A 17,989-nucleotide genomic window follows, 5' to 3' on the forward strand; every position below is an offset into this window, starting at 1 on the left:
AATTTCTCAGCAGTTTGTCCTCATTAATCACTACAGGTTTGTTTGCTTTCTCTGTGCTGCTGCTCCCTCTTAATTACAGCAGCAGCAGCCATGAACAGCTACATTCTCTGTAATTACACCATCATAAACCAGAGGCTGCAATGAAAGTGTGGCAAATATATGCTAATTGGCACGTTTACAGGGTACAACAAACATACACTCAGACCGAATGTGTTTTTGGTCTTCATCAAACGAATGGAGGTGATCCGCTGTTAATCAGTTAGGAAGTATAGAGGGTGAAGTTGGTCTCCAAAGACATCATCTGGAGACCTTGTTAGTAGTCTGATTACTTTACTTGTAAAGGATGTGTCACAGAAATTGACATTAAGCATAAAGGTCCTGCTTTGTCTGCGTTGTCTCTTCTCAGGTACAGAGTGGATGGAATGAAATCTACAAAAACACAACAACAGTCAGCTTTAGCTTTTCTTACAATTAAATGTAATATTGAATCTGCAAAGTGAGAAAACCTAATCGTTAACCATATTGATTCAGGGTGAGGGCAAACGTTTTGGTGTCTTTGTGTCAAGAGTATGCTGCATTTGTATTCATGTTTAGTGGTGGAGTCCGCCATTCCTGCTCAGGATTCAAATCGCCTTCATATGCACGAGGGGCCCACAGGAAATGATGCATTTCCATAATCCAGTCTTACTGTTTGTAATTTTATCTCACTCATGTCAGCCTCACTGTACTGTTCATTACAGTTGTATTTGAGCCCCGCTGAGTTTCTGCCTGTGCAAACTGGACATTTCTGCTGCAACTTCAAATTAAAAGCATTCAACTAGCAAAACACCAGGAGGCTTTTTATGTAAAGCCGTCACAGAGAAGAAGTGTTTGTCACAGAGGTTAGATGTGACTGTGATTATTCATTGAAAGGAATCTATTAAACAAGGTGTGGTTCACAATGAGTTTTGTGTAGTTTGAACATAAGGACAGTTAGCATGACAGCCTAAGTGGACTTAACTACAAAAGGTTGGTTGGTAGCAATAATATTTTCCCGAATAAAAGTGCATTATTTAGTTTTGACTTTAACAAACACACAGCAACAGCAGCAGCAACAAAAATGCTAGTTCCTTAGCTCCACTCCTGTTCTGCGAAATGTGTGAATAAATAATAAACTTCAATCTGCTGTCCTGTCACTTCAACACTTCTTCCTCTGGTTGCTTTTTGACATCTAGTATGCACAACAATAAAAGTGGTGTCTTAAGTGTGTTTCTCCACGGCCTATTGTGTTTTATTGCATTTTTACCAAGACCACAAAACATGTGATCAGAATTATTCTTCGACTGATTTTTGTTCTGATCAGCATGATGCCATCACTCAGGACCTAAACCACTGAAACCACCAAAACATGTTCCAGCAGTCTTTGACATAATTGCTCTTAAACACTTTGTAATCTTAACAATTGTACTGTTTCTGACAAAAGACAAGGTTTCAGAAGCTGCATACCAGCCCCCTCAGGCAGCCTGTGCTTTGTGTTACACTTCACTTCAGTCTTGATAAAATCTTCTGCTGCTTGTCTGCTGGATGGTTCTTAGACTTTGTCTCTTGTGGTACAGATGTAGAAGTCCATATTTTTCTGAACTAATGGTCGACTGTAGCAGAAATGTTTTGTTCTCTCTCTCCAGCTGTTGGTTCATGGTGGTGTAAGTGACAGTTATATGTTATGACAAACTAATTTAGTTCTGTTTCAAATTAACAAATGAACTGCCAACATCTTCACTCAGAATTTGTACATGATAAACTCATAAAATGACATTTGTATAATGAAATGTGTTTTTTTGTTGTCTTTGTTGCCTCCTCTGTTGATGTGAAACATAACACTCACACACTGTTGTTTTATATTTCAGTGTCTTTTTTTTTTATTGTGTCTCACCACTGACATTGATACAACCCAAGCGGGCCCACGTGGCATAATGAACATATAGTATATTCTATACACAATGGGAACATCGCGTGATGGTTTACTGAGCAGTCAACATGTGGATTTCTTCACAGAGGTCCTAATTTCAAATAGCCAAGATGGTACATGAAACTTAGTTTGAAAGCATTTCGATGTATGTTTACTCAATTTGTTTCCTCTCTTTTGCATGTCATTTCTCAAAAATTACATTTTTGAAAGTTGTTGTGATGATGCTTTGACAACTGAACTTTGACACGGACTTATCCATACCCATTTCACAAGAGAATCAGCTCCTCAGTGTCATTCATTCTCAAGATCTTTAACAGCCAGAGAAAAAAAAAACAAGACGGAAATCCTATTGTTGAAACTTTGCATTACAGACAGGCTAAAAAGGCTTAGGTTTTGACATGATGAATAACAATTACACTCTGTACTTAATCTACATTCTTCACTTCTTAAACAAGCCTAGATTCTAAATCTTGAAACCATTTGGCTGCCAAAGCAAAAGTGACTGCTGAAACCCCCCCGGCTTTGTTCAAGACGTGGTTTACTTCTGGCCTGTAAAGTGCTTGTTTAAGATGTTCTTGGCGGTAACAAGGGCTTCGTCAGCTGAGACGGGTATGTGAGGTGCGATGCCAGCTCCCTCCCAGGCTGGGCCGGTGGAAGTGTCGGAGTGAACAGTGGGGATGCTGAGGAAGATGTCGGTCTCGCCAACACGGAAATTTTTGGGTGGGTGGGAGGCCCCGGCGGTGGTCTCTCCCACGATCATAGCACGACCCAGGTTCTTCATGATGTAAACGAACTCCTCCGCGGCACCGGCAGTTGCTCCGCTGGTCAGGATGATCAGGCTCTTCCTGGAGCCATACCTTGTGCCTGAGAAAGAGGATAAGAATGAGGCACAAGGTTAAAAATGTGAGGCAGATGAAGTGGAGAAGTGATGAATGCAGTGTGAAAAGGGATCGATGAACATAATGGTATGATGAGAGTAATGATTTCTGTAAAGAATAAGATGAAGGGTGAGTAGCAATTGCGTAGCAATAATACCTCCCTTCAAAAGCATGCATAACACAGATAAGCATTGGAAATTCTTTCTGATGAGCATTCTTGCTCATCAAAGACACCTTTCATCATGACTTGACCGTCCAGGATGACTTTAAAGACCCATCACTTATTTGAACCAGAATTGGACTTTAAATCCTGACAGCTTTATAGCTTAGGTTAATAAGACTGTTCACCCTGAAAAGTACAAAACCTTCTATGTTCGTGTCCTCTTCAGCTTGCATGAAACTTATTTTTGGCTATTTGGGGGCAGTGGACATACAATACTGATCTCCTTTTAAGATGATATGCCAAATTTGTTAGGGAACTGTTCCTAATTTTACTAATCCGGTAGATATGAAGAATGCAGAATGCCTGTCTAATATAACTTTCCTTTAGCTCTGTTTTTGGTCTCAAACAACTCCTGAGGGAAATATCTGGCTCTTCAGCTGCTAAATGCTCCACTAAATTCACCAACTACCCACCAACTTAGTTGCTAACTGGAATCTAGGGCACAATGACTTGATTTTTGTTTTATTACCAGTGAGCTTAGGCAGGGTCTTGAGCTCTGTGGTGGTGCCAGACGGTCTGTCGTACAGCTTGTCCAGCACAATCTCCTTGTTGGCATCAAAGAAGTAAGAGCAGAAGCCTGAGATGGCTGTTGTTGGGCCACCAACGTTGTTCCTGCAAAAATAGTCACGGAACAATCACAGATAGATTAGATTCATCGTGAAACTGAATGATCCTTTGTGAACTTTTCACTAATGCAGGCATTAATGAACGTGTTACCTCATCTTGGCTGGGATGTTGTAAGACAAGATGTTTTTCAATAAAAACTTCTCTTCAAATTACTTTATTGTGCAACTGATAGGCAAAATGATCCTGACTGCCTTTTTCAGCCTAGAGTATATAAATCCTCTCGATCCACTGGTTGTGCATATTTCAACATGATGTAGATTATCGATAAAAAGCTGAATCTTTAAAAACCTATACTATACTTTTGCTGACTAAGTCCTCTGTTTCTCTATATCTATTTAGACATGGACTGGTGAGCTTTAGCAGCTTTAGGGGATTTTCCAAAATGGACACACTGCATTTTGAACAGAAGCTTTGACTTGCTCTGTGAGCAGGATTACCAACCTGAGGTCAATGATCATAGCATCAGTGTTGACAACCTTGTTCCAGACGTGCTCAACAATAATCTGGGCAATGGCCTTGACTTCCTCAAAGTCTCCGAACATGTCAAAACGCAGGTAGCCGATGTTGTTCTCAAATATGTCAGTGTGGAAGGAGACTTTGATCAGCTCAATGTACATCTCTGGAGAATAATCCTGTGACAGAAGAAAGTGCAGCAACTTTTGTAACATAAGGGTGGCCAAAATGTAGAATAGATGATAAAATAATATTACCATCAGAATTTCTAGACTATGTATCATTTTTGAGTGCACTGCAAAGTCCTCTGCTTAATTTGATTTTAAAAGCATTACGAACATTGTGACAATTCATTGCTAATCCACATCACTGTAATCGATAATTTTAGCAAAATTTTGAAACCAAGAGCATTTAGAGCTCAAGTATAAAAACTCCTAAATCAAAACATAATATTTTTTTTTATAGTAAAGAGGAACTCCATTTAAAACACCCAACAAAGAGAAGCCAAGTGACAGTGAAAAATACTTTCACAACCAAAAAACAGTAATCAATATGCTCGTGGGTCTTACCATGGGTGGCAGGGCTGGGGTGTTCCTGGTAGTCTTCAGGCTCTTGTCACCAGACAGGGTCTTCAGGTCAGCAGACAGCTTCGCCTCCAGACTCTCCTTGGAGACAACTGTACTGTACTCGCCATTTGCCAGGAGCCCTCTCAACTTTCCTGCAACATCAGCCCCGACATCTTCAAAGGCATAGTTGTCAGCAATCAGGGTTGCTGATCCCTCAATGACAGCTGGAACTTGGGCACGGAAGTTGACAATCTTGATAGCGGTAGCGAGGGCATCCTCTGCGTTGACCTCCACATCAGGGGTCACACCTGTAATCTCCCAGGTTGAGCCAGTGATGGGGTTGATGGACTTTGCAGTTGGCACAGTAACGTAGAAGTCAGTGTCGCCCACTCTGAATTTATCAACTTTCACAGAGCCTCCGGCGGTCTTCTCGCCCACAATGGTGGCCCTCTTCAGGTTCTGGAGGCAGTAGGCAACGTCCTCGGCAATGCCTTTGGTGTTTTTGCTGGTGAGGATAATGAGGGGTTTGGTAATGCCATATCTTTCGCCCAGCAGTGTGGACATAGAAAACAACTTGGTGGTGGTGTTTGAGGGACGATCATACACGCTATCAATGTGAATCTGAGGCTCAGTTTCAGTGAAGTAAGACACAATGTAAGGGACTCCTGAGATGTCGCCGCTGCCAGTATAGCGCAAGTCAAAGATGAGAGCTGAGGTTGGCAAGATTTTATTCCAGACCAGCTCCAACAGCAAAGGGCCAACCTTGTCAGCGACTTCCTCCCCAAGAATATGATCGATCCTCAGGTAGCCAATGTTGCCCTCTAGGATGTCGAGCTTTATTGAGGTCTGGAGGACAGCGACGAGCTGCTCAGGGGGCAAGGGAGGCATCTTCGGGGGCACCACAGGGACATAGTTTGGCTCAAAGGAGACCACCAAGCGTGGGTCACTGACTGTAGTCTGGACTCCAGCACTGAGGACATTAGCCAAGGATTCACCATCTGGGATGTTGAGAACCTCTGTGTTGCTGCTGGCTGCTCCAATTGCCTCCTTCATTCCCTCCAGCTTCTCTGGTGAGCAGTAATTGTCCATGACGATCTTTGCCATATCTACAATGAGGCTCGGGGCGAAAGACGCATGGATGAAGAAAACATTTCCCAAAATTAGCAGAGATGCTACCATGAAGAGAGCCTTCGCCATTTTTGTCAGTTTAGTCAGACCAAAAGTTAGTCGATGGGAAGCGGAGGTTGTTTAGCCGAACCTCCTTCTCTGAAGAGGTCCTTTGTCAAATGGCACTGTTTTGGCTGTCAGGTTTCTGTTAACACACACATAAGAGGATTTGCCCCACAATAACCCTCTAATCGTATTATCCTGAGTACTTCTGTAAGGCAATAACAACTTAGCCAAATAGGTGTAGTAACAAGGGGGTGGTGGCAAAGATGGTAGTTTTAAATTTACACAAGGTATTTTAAACATCTATTTAAAGCTACCTCTGTCAAATAAGGTAAGCTTTGTACGTGACAAATATCTAGAAAGGAATACCTGTCCTGCTACGTTTAAGTTACTGTTCACTTATGAAGCCCCTTGGTGTCAGTATTCATTCATATGTAACTTTTGTGTCATATTTGAAGATGAAAACACGAGAAAATGTTGAAAACTCATCATAGAATTCAACACAAAAACAAACAAAAACTGGTGTGTGGTCTACTCATTAATCTGCATGGTCAAAGAGGAATGTCTGGAAAGAAAATCTAAAAGAATTCAGAACCACTTAATTCTTGTTTCATAAATGTGCACATTTAATGATAGTTCAGTTGTTGGTGGTTGTTTCCTTTCAGAAGTGGCCTTGAGGGAGACTCAGTTTAGATTTGTTTTAGACTTGCTCCCTCTGCTGGTAGATTTGTAGTTAAGGAACAGAAAACCTGAAACATCATTACAGCATACTGACAAAACAGTGCAAAGAAATAATAAGCAAAAAATCAAAAAAATTAGCAAAGCAATTCTACACAATGAAATACATCAACATACATTTACATAATGACCAAATAATGTTACATGCATTAATATGGGTCAACAAAATATGTACCTAATAATACAGCAGACAATATTAAAAGAGAAGAGAAAAAGGCAACTTCACATGATAAAATTTTAAATATGCAGGTGGGGTGGGAAGGTATCATATCAGTGGGAAGAGTGCAATGAAATTTACTTCAAGAAACACAGATTTTTAATGTGTTATTGTCAGTTGGAAGTTGTTTTATTCACAACAGTCACTGTTTACACTGAAATTGTTATTATACATTATATTCTCTTGACTGTTTTTAATGCCAGAGTAGATGAGTAGATTTGATTTTGATCCTATCCACAGCTATTACGTTCCCTTTTGTAATGAGATGTACCTTGAATTCATCATTCAGTACAAGTTTCTCTGGATGAAGGAATCAGGTACATACCTTCAATGTAAAAGAAGATTTCACCAGTGAGATAAATGCTGGTCTGGGATTCTGAGAAATAATATAAATGTTCAATGTTTGCCTTAAAACTGCCAGTATTATTGCAAAATTTACAAGGATCCCACTACTGTATTCTTGTGAGGAGGCCTCTGGAACCTTTCTCTGTCTCCAAACCAAAACAATAAAAGTGACATTTTTGTCATGATGCCTCTGTACTGCAAAGGGATCTCCTCTTCAGTTACATTGCAGGAAAAGCTCTGTGATACAGTGCTGCCTTAAATGAGGGATTAGTTATCAAAAACATTACTCAATTATTAAATTTCATTCGGACAAGAGTATTTTACAGTCTGTAGCTGTGGTTAGTGGACCATATGACTGGTTCATATGCCACACATAAAACTGGACATTGACATGTAAGTGGTGTAAACACAAGACGAATTAAGTAATAGTTGTCACAGGGAATTAGAATACAACATGAGGAACTATTTTCCCTGCTCTCTCTTCAACAGCCTTGCTGCTATGATTCTCTGTGCTACAGGAAGAGCGTCACTTGCCTGGGCAATGACATGAGGCTCAACCCCTGAAACACTCCACACTTTCCCAGTGATTGCACTCAACACGACCTGGTTAGGGATGGAGGCGTACAGCACACTGTCCCCAATCTGATAGGTTCCACTTGATAGAGACCCTCCAATGGTTGGTTCCCCAATGATTGTGGCCCTACTCAGGTCCTTCATAGTGCGGGTGAACACTTCAGCTGCTGACCCTGTCATATGACTGGTGAGGATGTAGACGTCCTTGGAGGACCCATACCGTTGACCCAGGACTTGAGGCAATGTCATGACCTCTGTCATGGTGGTTGTGGTGCGGTCAAAGACAGTATAAAGATGCCGCAAAGGTTCAGCATCAAAAAAATAGGTGCACAAGAGGGGGATGGCTGTTGAATATCCACCTGTGTTGTACCTCATGTCAATTATGAGGGCATCTGTGTTTACTATCTTGCTCCACACTAATTTTATCAGCTGAGGCCCAGTGGCTTTTACCACCTCTACATCTGCCATCATGTCAAACCTTAGATAGCCAACATTACCTGGCAGAAGCTCAATTTTAAACAAAGCATCAATCATGTATCCCACTTCTTCAGCAGTAGGAATCTTTGGGACATCATGAAGGGACTCAGGCTCAACATCACAGTGGAAGACATGGAGACGGTGATCGCCTGAGGTCTCTTGCAGGTCTGCTGTTAACTGAGATGCCAAAGATTCAAAGTCAACCACTGACCGATACAATCCCTCTGTCCATTTGCTTAACAGTACCTTGCTGACCTCTAGTGCTACTTCATGGATTGCGTAGTGTTTTTCTAACAGTTCCCCAGTTCCTTCTATGAGGGACCTGAGCCCTCTGTGAAAATCTGCAATCTCGTGAACATGCTCCACAGCCTCTTCAGCTAACACAATGGCATCAGGGACCACACCACCTCCCAGCCAGAATTCACCATTGTTGTCTAAAAAGTTTATGAAAGGAACGGTGATGGCAATATCCGTTCCCTCTATTTGAAAGGTCTTTGAGTGCATCAAGGCCCCAGCTGTAATTTCCCCAATGACTGTACCACAATGTAGGGATTGTGTCAAGTAAGCAAACTCTTCGCCAACGCTTGCCGTGTAGTAGCTAGTCAACATGTAAACGCCACGTCTGGAACCATAGGATGGGCCTGTAATTTGAGGCAGAGAGTCATATTCTGTTGTCGTGTTCTGAAAACTGTCATATATTGTGAAAAAGTGACGCTTCTGGGAGACGTCCTGCAGATAGGACAGTATAAGGGCCATAGATGTAGAGGATCCACCAGTATTATAGCGTAGATCAATAATCAGGTAATCAGTGTCTTTGAGGGGCTCCCATACCTTTTTAGCCATGAACTCTTCGAGTTTCGCAGAATACTTGACAAACCTGTCAAAGCGGAGGTAGCCAGTATTGTGTGGGAGAATTTCCACTTTGAATGTTGTATCAACCAGCTCTCTTAATAATTTCATATCGTCTGGAACGTTGTACAGCTCAGTGTCCTCTTCTGCTATGGCAGCATTGTCTTGCATGTACTTGATGATCAGCCGTGGATCATCAGACACAGTCTGGAGTTCCTGGTTGAGTTTGACTGCTAAGTCCTCCTCAGATACAACAGGGAAAAGGTCCATAGATTGCAGATGCTGAAGAAGAGCTGGAATTCTGTCAGTAAAAGCATAGAACCTCCTGATTATGTCGGAGATACTCTGCACAACTTTTGGTATGGCACTCCTTACAGCCAGAAGGGATTTGGCTTTTGCAACAGCTTCTTTGGCGATGACATTGACTGTTGGAGAAACACCATTCACTTCCCAGCTCTGACCTGTGATCGGGCTGACTGATCTCGCCACAGGAACTGTTATATAGAACTCCGACTGAGCGATCTTAATCTTTTGGACCTTAACTGACCCACCAGCAGACCTTTCCCCAACTATGATGGCCCTCTTTAGGTTTTTTAACGTATATGCCACCGCCTCAGCAGCCCCCACAGTACGCTTACTGGTCAAAATAATCACGTCTTTCTTCTTTCCATACTTTTCCCCTATTATTGATGGCATAGTCCACAGTTCCCTGGTTGTATTTGAGGGCCTGTCATACACAGTGTCAATATGAATGAGAGGTTCAGGGTCTGAGAAAAAGGAGATTATAAAGGGAACTCCAGACAATTCCCCAGTTGTGCTGTACCTCAGGTCAAAGATCAATGAGGATGTTTGAGCAACTTTGTCCCAGATGTTATCCCTCAGCAGAGAACCAAGCTTTGCCACTGTCTCCTCCCCAATTATCCGATCAATCCGCAAATATCCAACGTTGTTGTCCAGGATATCCAGCTTGACAGAGTTTCTCACCAGCCAGATCAGCTGCTCAATGGGGAGCGACGGCAGTGTCTGTGGCACCACTGGGACGAAATTGGGCTCGTATGACACAGTCAAACGTGGATCGTTCAGTGCCCCTTGTACTCCGACAGTGAGCACAGCTGCCAGGGTCTTCCTGTCTGAAATCTGCAAAATTTCTCCACTGTTAATGGCTTGTTGGATGGCCTCCTGCATCCCAACCAGGTTCTCCGGGAAGCAGTAGTTATCCAAAAGAATCTTGGCCATTTCTAACACCAGGGCAGGCTGGAATGATGAGTTGACAGACGGAGTACATAGGAGAAGCATCAAAAGCAGTGGTGGTGTGAGCTGTGCCATTGCGAATGTCTTCATCGTCGCTGTAGGAAAGAGAAGTACTCTGTTGTCTGTTTCAGTGGGCTGTGATAATTCATATGTCTGTGTTGAGGGATGGTGGTTTTTGTAGGACGGAACACTGTCATTGTTGTTTTTTTTGGACAACAACAACATCAACATAAGAGGCTTTTGTCCCCAATAAACCTTTAATCGCATTATCTGTGGTGCTTCAGCCTGCAGACAATAACAGACAAAATAAAAAATGGTAAATGGGAGCCTGCGCAGTTGATATCTTTTCCAGTACCAGCACAATGCATGTCTGGGTTCCTACGTTTATTGAGTCTCATGTACTTGCTCTGTGTTTGTTCAAGGGGCTTAATGTACTTGACATCATTTAACATTATACAACCACATTGTAGTCTTATTTATGCTTGAATTACAGTATCATTTTCCAAATTCACCACATGCTATCTTATTTACACTGACACTACCTCAATATTTCTTTTGGACACAGAATTGGTTCGATGGACAGGAGAAACATGTTCAGGATGGACTGATTGAAGTGAAATCCTGATCAGAAACTCTCTCTCCTTCACCCTCACTCTCTCTCCCTTGTCTGTTATGAAAGCTTATGGTGGTGTATTTTGGTGCGGTTGGTAGCTTTAGGGGTCATGTCTGGGTCGCTCTGCTGGTGACATGATTACACAGTTCATGGACACGTGGCAAAGCCTTCTTAAAGCACATGCAGGATCAGAATTGGGTAAAAAAAAAAAAACCCACACACACTCTGGACATAGGAACAAAAGGTTGACTGGGATGTCTTTGTCTGGGTTGAATGCTTAAGTATTTGCTCACTCTCCTTTTTCTCCTGCCCTGTTATTTTTTTTTCCACAGTATTGTTTCCTGTGCTTAGTTTTTTGTATTATTTTTTTTTTTAATTAAAATTAGTATCTTTTTTTTTGGTCAATATTGTAACACAGAAGTGTTCATGAGAATAATATGTTATTGAAAAATGCTAAGTTGACACGTTTTCATCCTCTCATTTGATTCAAACTCTATATGTGCTGAAAGTGTTAGACCTGCACGTTGAGCTTGAACCTGACATCAGTAATGACTTCAGCGCAGGACCCTGTAAGACCGTGATCCAGACAATTTTGCAGCTCAGAATTACAGCCAGACATTATCTCCATTCAAATGCTAGACGTGCTCAGCTAATCTGAACGACTTAACTATTAATACCACCTCATGCCTTACATAATGCAATCCCCTTTTGCCAGTTCCCAGGACACAGATCAAGACTTTTAAACACTGTATGCAGTCATACATTGCCCTCATGTATCAAATATAAGAACAGGCTAAAGCAATTGTTTGGATTTTGAAATCCCTGAACAGTTAATGTCCTTGAAATACAGCAACCAAAAATGTTGCTATGTTAAATGATCTCTGAAGGCTGAAATCTCACTGGATGACTTACACTCCGTAGGCAGTGTCCATGAACAGCCACGCTGCAGCTATCTCAGTAAGATAGTTAATATGCCATTTTCATTGTTACCTTTCAAGTATTCTAATCAATATCTTTATGTTAACTCATTGTCTGGCCGACAACTTTCTCATTTTTTCTTTATCGTAACTTTGCTCTATGTCTCCTCCATGTGCAAAGAAGCCTTTGTTTGCTAACACATTAGCCATATCAATAATATAAGGCTCATAAGGTGGCAATTTGTCAATTTTGGGTTCACAGATTGTTGTGCTGCCCCCAAGTGGAAAAAAAATTGTATTGATGCAGGCTTAAAATTTACTGCTACTACCACCACCACTACTACTACTACTACTACTACTACTAAACTTTATTTGTATAGCACTTTTCAAAGAAGAAATGCAGTTAAAATTACTTAAGATAAGATGGAGAATGATCTATTGTTACCATTATACCTCTCTCTATAGCTCCTGACTTTTATTTCTTACTATTAATGCTAATTATAACTGATGCTATTTTGGTCCAAGAGTATTTTTGGGTTACATAGGAGGGTGCAAGTGCGTACATGAACTTGCCCCTCATTGGACTGCTCAGAGGTTTCAGCTCTGATAATGATGTGTCACTGACTTTAAATATTTATGAAACTGACACAAGATGAAAAGCTTTGACTGAGATTAGTTTGTTTAAGTTATTTCTGAGCTTCCGATTTAAGCAATACTTTCCGTGTAAATGTTGGTTTTTTTTCTTCATTTGGCCTCTGAGTGGTTTAACTTGGATCTGACTGTCCTCTTTCACAAGCAGCAACAATTATAATATGCCATGTTCCTGTCATGTGAGATCATTTACAGACAAGCAGAAATTAGGAAACAGTCACAAAGTTAAAGGAACACTACAACATTAAACTGTGCTCCTCATGGTACATATAATTTGAATTGTAATAATTGTATATTAAGTAACACCTTAAAGCGCAATAAATGTTTGCTATGGAAAACTGGCTGTTCCTCAACTGCAGGGAGAGTCCAAGCAAAAATAGTAAGCTTAATTAAAAGTCCTTCAACACAAGTGTTTCAAGTTATTCTGGTTAATTAGGCTTTTGTTCAGGCTGAGGTGGGTAGAGCTGTACTGGGAATTACCTGAGACTCCTAAACTCCTTCAACCATAAATGAACAAGAGAATGAGCAAAGACTCAGTCATGCAACGCTCCCACAGTCTGTACAGGAGGTTTTCTGCATCAACCTTAACAGAATATCATCTGCTGTAGACTCATCTGACCCTTTACTGACAGGGTCTGCTGAAGAGATAAAAGGATGCACAGCTGTTTTCACTATCATCCAATGAGCAGGAGGATGCAATTCTAACTTTGCAAAGGGATTCAACATTTCCTACTGCTACTGGATTCTCAGGCATCTGTAGAGATGCCTGAGAATAATATTCATACTGTATATAAATAATACACAGAGAAATCACAAGTTTCAAGTTAATTTCTTTGCCTTTGAAAAGTATGAACACACTTTTCATTTACTGAAACATGAAAACAGATATTTCAATGTGGGAGTAAAAACAGGGAGATATTTTCTATGGCTTTTGGAAGTGTGACTTGCCAATGAAGCAACATTTGAATATTTGTTTACTTTCAGATTAAATACGAATTTATCTCAGGTGTGATGGTTTCTGCACTACACTGCTAATAATCATCAAACCCAATCATTGTGCAAAGGACAATGGTCCTGCCAGAAATGCTGCATCCTTAATCTTCGACACCCCATTTCACAGTAGCAAGAGGACAAGTGTAGATCACAAAACTAATGATGGTTGAATTCCATTTGATGGTCCTATGTTATTTGTGACATCTGCACTTTCAATGTGTGATGTGAAAAAGGCCTGGTTTAGTGATTGCCAACCAGCCACTGCAAAAGCACAGCAGGGTTATTACAATAAGCACAGCTGCAGTCACTCTGATCCCTAATCCAGTGATCCAGACACATACACGCAAAGAGACAATCACACTCATGGACAAGAGAGTGCAAACTTTTCCTTCTATCCTGCAGTATCTTATCCCCCAATAAAAGACATTGTACCAAAATGTATACAGTAATGAAAGAGAACAAAGAAAATGTTGAATGTAGATCACACAAAAGCACAAAGTCACCCCACTGGTAATTCACAGTTTTCACTTTATCTTGTTATATCAGAAAAGTGTCTTGTTATTTCACAAAATCAACACATCAAGTAGGAATTGGAGGGAAAAAGACATTATGTCAGAAAGTAAATGCAGGATGAGCTCAGTAGACAAGATGAGTAACTACATTTAAATTTCATTTTGTTACAAGATTTTTATTCATTTCAGAGTAGGAAAGCATCTGTAACAAAATGTAGGCATCATAAGACACACAGTTAAATAAAAACTCTCCACTGGGAGCCACACAGGAAAAGGTCAGCAGCTTTATTATGGATTTGGCAGACTTAGACTTACTGCAAGTCTGGATGATTGTTATTAAAAGAATATCAACCTTATATACTGTGGCTGTCCATGGTAGGAGATGTTTAGCAACACAGCCATGTGTCAGATATGTCTGTACTGTCTGTACTGCTTTGCAAAGCAGACATATTTGATATACTGCAGTGGACGCAACATCAGCAACGTAACATGCATGTATATGATGGCCATTCTGTACAAGTCTGTATGGTGGTAATTTACAAACCACTTAATATATATCAATATGAACAAATTACAGTTACAATGATAATTTACACATTTACATTAAAGCTAGCACAGGATTAACATGTGAACAGCTGGGATTAAATGTCATTCTATTAATGCCTGCAGGTCAGTTTATTTGTTTTACAAATATCACATTACTTATGTTTCTGCTGAAGCAAGACTTGTTTAATCTTTCACAAAAATAAAAATGTTGTTTAATAGTAGCTGTAGAAGTAAATAAAGACATCCATGAACAAACAAACATGGACATTTTTTGGATTTTTACTTTTTATTTTTACTTTACTTTTTACATGCTTATTGTTCTGTTTTACATTATTTACCACATAAAAATACAATTTTATTAGTTTTATTAAAACACATAGGACCAAGGCAGCGTAAGGGAAAGCTTTATGTACATATAACTGCTATTAAATACACAATGTAAAGATGTCTTTTTGCTTTGGTTTTCTGCTTGGTGGCTTTAACATGTGAAATGCTAAAAGACATATTATATGATTATCATGCTGCATTCCAGTCACATCACGACTTTTTAACGAATGATAAATGAATGAATTGAAGGAATAGCATGAAGTGTAAATGTAACATGCATTGTTTCAGGGCTACTACCTCCCGATTTTAAGAAAATAACTTAGTAGCTATTTTAGATTTAGGCTTAGAAGGCATCCATGTTTCTTCTTAAACCTGAGTTACTTTCCTTTTGCTGGACCAATGGAGGGCATGAACATCAGACTGACTTGAACGAAATGCAGCATTAGAACCATCATAATCACCTGTGCTGCCACTAGAGCAAACCAAACCTCTTTGACTACCTGCAGCCACACTCTGCCACCTTCATCTCTTCATAAAGGTATCTAATGGTGAGGCGTCCATTCTCCTGATACATGACTGTGATGGGGTCCAGTTTGATGGGAACGCAGCATGCCATGTTGGCCTTCTTGGGATCCCTGATGTTCATCAGCGTCTGGATGAGGGCGTGTTTTGACGGGGTCGATTCGTCCGTCAGCGGGTGGTAACACAGGCCTCGACATTCGAAGGCGTCATATTCCGGAGGTGCCACGATCCAGCTGTCCCAGCCAATGTCCTTGAAGTTCACTTTGAGAGAGGTCCGTCGGCAGTACTCCCGCTCTGCCTTTCTTTTTTTTCTCCGTGGATGCTGAGCCTCTGGGATGTGGTTTGGAAGCTGATCTCCTGTATTCCAGTCGGCGCCGGAGTGTAAGAGGGTTTCTTCCTCATGGAGGATCATCTCTCTTAATTCCTTCTTTGTTTCCCTCCTCCTGCTCCCCAGGTCATCTGAGAAGACTATTAAAGCTGCTGAGGTGTTATCTCCAACAGACACACTCAAGTTTAAACAACCTGCTCCTTCTTCTCCACCTTTAGAAGCCCCGCAGTCCTTCCTGTCCACCACTACATCAAAAACAATTGCTCCTGAGCTCAACCTGATCCAGCTCTGAATAGCCGTGGTCACATCCAGTGTCACCCATGTGCTCTGCAAGCCTGTCACCTCTTTGCCAACTAGTAGGTGGGTCGTGGATATGAAATTGTCATAATCCACTTCATAGACTTTGATGGTGGTTTTGAAATTGTGGGTGGTGACCCCTGACCTGGGATCTGGGAGGAAGAAGAGCTGTAGTTCAGCAGTCGTGATCTTTTCATGGTTGGGGATGCTGATGTTGAACTGCAGCCTGTGCTTTGACTTCGTGCCATTGGTCACAGAGAAAGTGATATCTGTTGGCGAGATGTAAACAGGTCAGAGGTTTAAAACAGCAACTGATATTTGTACTGTTTGACCTACATGACTTTGATCAGAAGTGTCATTATCCAAAAAGAGGATTTAATGCTAAGATTAGTAAACTAGGCTAACTACCTTTCACTTTGCAGGGTGTAAATCACTAATCCACATTTTGTATTTTGCCATTTCTTGGCCAAAAATATAAGCGTTTCAGTCTGTAGAAACAGTAATTATGCTATCATGAGAATCATTCAAGAAATGCTCAGGATTCCCACCCCAGAGGTTGGGGCTTTCACAAAGGGTCACAAGATAAATTTGAGAATCTGTGAGATAATTACCATTAATATCTTTTCAAATTATTTTTTACTTTCCTTCTCATTATGTAATTACAATTTACAATTTCTCCAGTGATTAAGGGGAAGCCTTTTAGATCTTCACAGGGGTCACAGGGGACACAGATTCATTTTAAAGTGCTCACAGGCCAAAAAAGGTTGGGAGCCACTGATTGAGACATTTATGGAATGCAAAACTCTCTCTCTCTCTCTCTCTCTCTCACACACACACACACACAAAATCAAGAACAATGTAACTAATAAATAAAAAGTGCCATTACAGCACAGCATACATCTTTCATTTCAAGAGTTTAGCCTGTTATACCTTGGACGGTGAAGCTTCGTATGACATCAGATTGAGGGATTGCCGAGCTGTCCGAGGCGTACTTGTCGTAAAGCTCCATCATAAACTGAGGAGGGGAGATCTTGCTGTGCTCCTGAGGAACATCTGACAGGTTGAGTTTCCTTAGAAAACCCTCCTTCATGGTTCCCAGGAGGTCCTCCATCCTGGAGTCAGTGTCTTCCTCCTCCAGAAGGTCCTCCTCTGACAGCTGAGTGTAGAGTCCCTCAGAGTCCTCATTCTGGATGTCATTATTGAGAGGTTTACAGGTGCAGGAGCCAATAGAAACCACCAGACTCAAACACACCTGGAACAGGAATGATCTGGAGCTCTGCATTTTGAAATCAGATTCTTTCGAAGCCACTGAGCTGGCACAAACTTTATCTTGTTCCCCGCTTGAAAACAGACTTTGCGATGGCAAGGTTTGAAAATGAAGATCCCAAACGCAAGGACCACAGTCCTGACGTCCGCTCCCATGCTCCCAGAGTAAACAGGGGGACTTGTGTCAACCAAAATAGTAGCTTGGCCATGCTTATCACTGCCATTGATGCCGTCTTTTAAGCTTTGTTATCATTAGAGGGCTGGCTGCTAATGAAGACACTGTAAACACTTGACTGCGATAATGAGGGAGGCACTGGAAACTGTGAGGTTACTGACAAGCAGACATTTCCATAAAATATCTTTTCCCAGCTTGAGGGTGAAACTGTTGAGGCCAGTGGAAACAAAACACTTGCTTACATATTTCTCAGGTTAGTGTTTTATAACTTGTATTAAACCACTGTACATTGCTGATTATGCATGTGTTCCAGATACAAAATGTAATCAAAACCATTGACTTTGATCCCTTAAAAGGTACTGATAAGGAAGATGATACTGTATATTTGACAGACACAGATAGACTAAATGCATAAATGAGCTTTTGTTTGCATTTCCTCCATTGTTGTGTATGTTTGGTGTTGCAATGGCCCAGTGTGGATGTCCATAGGGAGACAAATGGAGCTGAACGATCAGATTAGTTGAACT

The 17,989-nt window shown here is 41.0% G+C and overlaps 2 protein-coding genes across 4 annotated transcripts; both read right to left on the bottom strand.

Annotated features, from left to right (window-relative positions):
* Nucleotides 1–1,870: 1,870 nt before the first annotated feature.
* On the bottom strand, nt 1,871–10,445 carry rbp3 (retinol binding protein 3). 2 transcript variants are annotated; one of them, XM_076760537.1, is made up of 5 exons: nt 7,733–10,445; nt 4,699–5,010; nt 4,118–4,308; nt 3,519–3,661; nt 2,366–2,812 (listed from the first exon to the last, which is right to left on the bottom strand). In XM_076760537.1, exons 1-5 carry the CDS (start codon nt 10,403–10,405, stop codon nt 2,487–2,489), a joined length of 3,645 nt encoding a protein of 1,214 aa, XP_076616652.1. In that variant the 5' UTR covers nt 10,406–10,445; the 3' UTR covers nt 2,366–2,486. The 2 variants fall into 2 exon arrangements, with proteins under 2 accessions (XP_076616651.1, XP_076616652.1); XM_076760536.1 differs by lacking the exon at nt 7,733–10,445 and having other exon boundaries at nt 1,871–2,812; nt 4,699–5,986.
* A 4,925-nt stretch (nt 10,446–15,370) lies between these two features.
* Nucleotides 15,371–17,443, bottom strand: gdf2 (growth differentiation factor 2). 2 transcript variants are annotated; one of them, XM_076760853.1, is made up of 3 exons: nt 17,342–17,443; nt 16,952–17,273; nt 15,371–16,290 (listed from the first exon to the last, which is right to left on the bottom strand). In XM_076760853.1, exons 1-3 carry the CDS (start codon nt 17,441–17,443, stop codon nt 15,371–15,373), a joined length of 1,344 nt encoding a protein of 447 aa, XP_076616968.1. The 2 variants fall into 2 exon arrangements, with proteins under 2 accessions (XP_076616968.1, XP_076616969.1); XM_076760854.1 differs by lacking the exon at nt 17,342–17,443 and having other exon boundaries at nt 16,952–17,303.
* Nucleotides 17,444–17,989: the final 546 nt, after the last annotated feature.

The sequence above is a fragment of the Chaetodon auriga genome, chromosome 20 (assembly GCF_051107435.1).
Source record: "Chaetodon auriga isolate fChaAug3 chromosome 20, fChaAug3.hap1, whole genome shotgun sequence".
NCBI classification, from domain to species: Eukaryota; Metazoa; Chordata; class Actinopteri; order Chaetodontiformes; family Chaetodontidae; genus Chaetodon; species Chaetodon auriga.

What these genes read in the sequence shown, in the direction of transcription:
- rbp3 (XM_076760537.1), bottom strand. Translation starts at nt 10,405, where the DNA reads ATGAAGACATTCGCAATGGCACAGCTCACACCACCACTGCTTTTGATG. An exon ending in TCACTGGGAAAGTGTGGAGT is followed by an intron (nt 5,011 to 7,732) that starts GTTTCAGGGGTT and finishes TCAACCTGGGAG; the next exon opens with ATTACAGGTGTGACCCCTGA. An exon ending in GCTATGATCATTGACCTCAG is followed by an intron (nt 3,662 to 4,117) that starts GTTGGTAATCCT and finishes CTATTTTTGCAG; the next exon opens with GAACAACGTTGGTGGCCCAA.
- gdf2 (XM_076760853.1), bottom strand. Translation starts at nt 17,443, where the DNA reads ATGGGAGCGGACGTCAGGACTGTGGTCCTTGCGTTTGGGATCTTCATT. An exon ending in CGGGGAACAAGATAAAGTTT is followed by an intron (nt 17,274 to 17,341) that starts GTGCCAGCTCAG and finishes TTCCTGTTCCAG; the next exon opens with GTGTGTTTGAGTCTGGTGGT. An exon ending in ACGAAGCTTCACCGTCCAAG is followed by an intron (nt 16,291 to 16,951) that starts GTATAACAGGCT and finishes TCTCGCCAACAG; the next exon opens with ATATCACTTTCTCTGTGACC.